This window comes from Colobus angolensis, unplaced genomic scaffold (assembly GCF_000951035.1).
Source record: "Colobus angolensis palliatus isolate OR3802 unplaced genomic scaffold, Cang.pa_1.0 Scaffold81, whole genome shotgun sequence".
In the NCBI taxonomy this organism is placed as follows: Eukaryota; Metazoa; Chordata; class Mammalia; order Primates; family Cercopithecidae; genus Colobus; species Colobus angolensis.
This window is the reverse complement of record NW_012121932.1, coordinates 11,517,294-11,521,442: the sequence shown is the minus strand read 5'-3', so window position 1 is coordinate 11,521,442 and position 4,149 is coordinate 11,517,294. Positions and strand designations below refer to the sequence as shown.

At 39.6% G+C, this 4,149-nt stretch overlaps 1 protein-coding gene across 2 annotated transcripts in view; it reads right to left on the bottom strand.

Moving 5' to 3' along the window:
* The window catches only part of DEGS1 (delta(4)-desaturase, sphingolipid 1), a 3,882-nt gene extending 1,903 nt beyond the window's left edge, over window positions 1-1,979 (bottom strand). Inside the window, exons 1-2 of one of the 2 annotated variants that reach the window (XM_011929504.1) lie at window positions 1,241-1,979; window positions 442-506 (exon numbers count right to left, since the gene is read on the bottom strand). In XM_011929504.1, the coding sequence (XP_011784894.1) occupies window positions 465-506; window positions 1,241-1,957 (759 nt within the window). In that variant the 5' untranslated portion in view covers window positions 1,958-1,979 and the 3' untranslated portion in view covers window positions 442-464. The remainder of the gene's footprint in view (window positions 1-441; window positions 507-1,240) is intronic. The other variant, XM_011929503.1, reaches the window with a different exon arrangement.
* Between the last annotated feature and the right edge of the window lie 2,170 nt (window positions 1,980-4,149).

The window sequence follows — 4,149 nt, the reverse complement described above, 5'->3', positions numbered from 1 at the left end:
CTCAAAAAAAAAAAAAAGGTAAGCTTTATCAAGTATGCAATTCTGCCATCTCAAGTTAAAAATGTCGCTACATCTCAAGTTAAATAACTATCTGGATGGGCACAGTGGCTCGTACGTATAATCCCAGCATTTTGGAAGGCAGGAGAATCATTTGAGCCCAGGAATTTGAGACCAGCCTGGGAAACAGAGGGAAACCCCATCTCTCTTTTTTTTTGAGATGGAGTTTCGCTCTGTTACCCAGGCTAGAGCGCAGTGGCACGATCTTGGCTCACTGCAACCTCTGCTGCCAGGGTTCAAGTGATTCTCCCGCCTCAGCCTCCCGATTACATATAGGTGCCTGCCACCATGCCCAACTGATTTTTTTGTATTTTTAGTAGAGACAGGGTTTCCCTATGTTGGCCAGGTTGGTCTCAAACTCCTGACCTCAGATGATCCACTCACCAAGGCCTCCCAAAGTGCTGGGATTACAGGCGTGAGCCACTGCACCCATCCAGGAAACCCCATCTCTACAAAAACATTTAAAAATTTAAATAAACCATTTGGAGGATTAAAATAAATTATTTTAAAAATTAGCCTGTCAGCATGTGCCTGTAGTTCTAGCTACTTGGGAGGCTGAGGCAGGAGGATCACTTGAATCCAGGAGTTTGAGACCAGCCTGAGCAACATAGCAAGACTCTGCCTCTACAAAAAATAAAAAATCAGCCACGCGGGGTGGCACGTGCCCATAGTCCTGCCTACTCAGGAGGCTGAGGTGGGATGATTGCTTGAACCCAGGAGTTGAGGCTGCAGTGAGCTATCGCACCACTGCACTCTAGCCTAGGTGACAGGGCAAGACCCTGTCTCTAAAAAAAAAAATTAAAAATGAATCCTAAGTGTAACCACTAAGCTTAAGGACCCAAGAGTGAACCCTTTGTAAAATTAGGCTGGAAGATGCAGTATTTATATTCTTGCTTTTTTTTTTTTTTTTTTTATGAGCAGCTTGGACTGACAAAATACTAGCCTGGCCAACATGGTGAAACCCCATCTAAAAATACAAAAATCAGCTGGGCATGGTGGCATGTGCCTGTAATCCCAACTACCTGGGAGACTGAGGCACGAGAATCGCTTGAACCTAGGAGGTGGAGGTTACAGTAAGCCGAGACCGTGCCACTGCACTCCAGCCTGGATGACTAAGCAAGACACAGTCTCAAAAAACAAATAAAAAAATGAAATTAGAATATGTATCAAATCCTTTACTTACCAGTGGAAGGCTTTTTCCAGGAATGTTGGGGAAGTCATGATGTTCATTATGATAACCTACATTGAAGGTAAATAAATTCAGAGGCCCATAATATGAGTAAGTTTCGTGACCCTTTAAGAACATGTAATGCTCAGCTATAAAATGTCCAGAAATCGGGTGCAAACCCAGGCCAAGTAAAGATGCTGACAACATGTAGACTAAAGATTTAATTCCCAAAAAGTAATAAATTAAAATGTCAAATGTGACCTGGGCCCCGATATTGATAACTTCCAAATAAGTAATTGGTTTGGGGTTGATGAACAGAGGTCGAAAGGCGTAGAAGAGAGGCTGAAGAATAACCCATATAAACTTTCTGAAAGCGGTACAGAAGAACCAGCCCTCAAAATCGGTAGGAATATCTACATCGACGCCATCAGCTCCAAGGTACCGATGATGATCCATGTGATATCTCTTAAAGGATATTGAATATGGAATCCCAATAGGAAGATTAGCAAACATTCCAAACCAGCGATTCCACATTGCTTTGCAGTTGCCAAAGGCAGCATTGTGGGAAATCTCATGAATAGCCAGAGTCATTGAGTGGTTAATGCAACTGCCAAACACATAGGCCCCAAATATGACCCATTTCCAGTCCAAGTCTTTTACTATGTAAAATGCAGCCAACTGGGTGAGAAACATCATAATTATAATCCATATCAAATTGGGATCAGGTTTCATCAAGGACTTTATCTCTGGATACTTTGCTGCAAAGAAAAAACAAAAAAACAGGAACTAAGAAAAGTATATAATAGTTTAGCAATTATAATTAAATTAACACTCATTAAACTAACACACATTAAATTTGTTCTGCAAATAATATTCCCTTTACTAGAGACTTTAGCTAACACTAAAAACACAGGGAAGGATTCTACTAGTAAAGTTCCGAAATATGTCACAAACATTTGCAAATTTATGCAGGAAAAATTAGCTTCAAACTTTTAGAAGTTCCACATTTTTTGTATTAAAATGTGTGTTATTTCTGTGTTTAGACAGAGGTACAGCATTCTTACCTTATATAAAACAATTAAATTAACACATCTGACAAAGGATAGAATATAATATGCATTTTGTAGTTACCCTAAAATCATGAAACTGGTATTCACAGTCCTCTCAGACAAATCAACATGCTTCAAGTAATTCTGTACTGAATTTTCCCAAAGTTGTAATAGTATATAAAAACCAATACTACAGGCTGCCAATATAAACAGGGAAAGAACAGTCCTTTCAACAAATGGTGCCACAACAACTTGTTAGCAACAGGCAAAAGAATGGATTCGGACCCCTACCTCACACCATACACAAAAATGAACTCAAAACAGATCACAGACCCAAATTTATAAGAAAACTATAAAACTCTGATAAGAAAACAGAAATAAATCTTCATGGCCTTTGTGGTTCCTCAGATACTATAACAAGCACAAGTGACAAAAGAAAACAGAGAAATTGGACTGCATCAAAAACTTTTCTGTTGCAAATAATACTGTCAAGAAAGTGAAAAGATAATCCACAGAAGCGGGGTTATGTTTGCAAATCATGTATCTCATAAGGGACCTATATCCAGAATATATGAAGAACTCTTACAACTAATGATCCAATTAAAAAATGGGCAAAGGATCTCAAAAGACATTTCTCCAAAAGATATGGAAACAGTCAAGAAACACAGGAAAGATGCTCAACATCGTTAGTCATTAGGAAAGTGCAAACTGACACCATAGATACCACTTCACACTCACTAGGATGACTATAATAAAAAAAAGGTAGGTAAAAACAAGGATGTGGAGAAATTAGAACCCTCATACTTTGCTGGTGGGAATGTAAAATGGTGCAGCTGCTTTGGAAAACTGTAGAGCAGTTCCTCAAAATGTTGAACACCTGGTATATCCATACAAAGGAATATTATTCAGCCATAAAAAGGAATGACACACTGACATGTGCTACAACATGAATGAACCTTAAAATATTTATATTTAGAAACGGGGTCTACCTCTGTCACTCAGGCTGAAGTACAGTGATGCCATCATAGCTCACTACAGCCTCAAACTCCTGGACTCAAGTGATCCTCCTGCCTTAGTCACCCTAGTAGCTGGGACTACAGGAGCATGCCACTGTGCCCAGCTAAAATCTTATGCTAATAGCTGGGTGCAGTGGCTCACACCTATGCCAGCACTCTGAGAGGCCAAGGCAGGAGGATCGCTTGAGCCCAGGAATTCAAGATCAGCCTGGGCAACATAACAGGACCCTGTCTCTACAAAAAAAAAAAAAAATTAAAAATTAAAAAATGTTATATTATGCTAAGTGAAAACCAATCATAAAAGATCATGTATTTTATGATTTCATGCATACTAAATGTCCAGAATCAGCAAATCTATAGACCACAAAGTAAATTAGTGGTTATCTAGGTAGAAGTAGGGGATATGAGGGACTGCTAATGAGTATAGGGTTTCTTTTTGTGATGATGAAATGTTCTAAAGTTACATGGTGGTGACAGCTGCATAACTGTGAATATACCAAAAAAATACTGAACTGTACACTTTAAATGAAAAAATCATGATAGTTGAATTATAATCTCAACAAAGCTATTGGCCAGCTGCTGTGGCTCACACCATTAATCCCAGCACTTTGGGAGGCTGAGGCATGAGGACTGCCTGAGGCCTGGTGTTCAAGACCAGCCTGGGCAACAGAGACTATTTCTACCAAAAATAAAAAAACATTAGCTGAGGTGAGGTGGCACAAGCCTGTAGTCCCAGCTACTTGGGGCGCTGAAGTGGGAGCATCACTTGAGCCCAAGAATTTAGGCTGCACTCCAGCCTGGGCAACACAGTGAGACTCTGTCTCAAAAAATAAAACATTAAAAAACTGTATCACTGAGA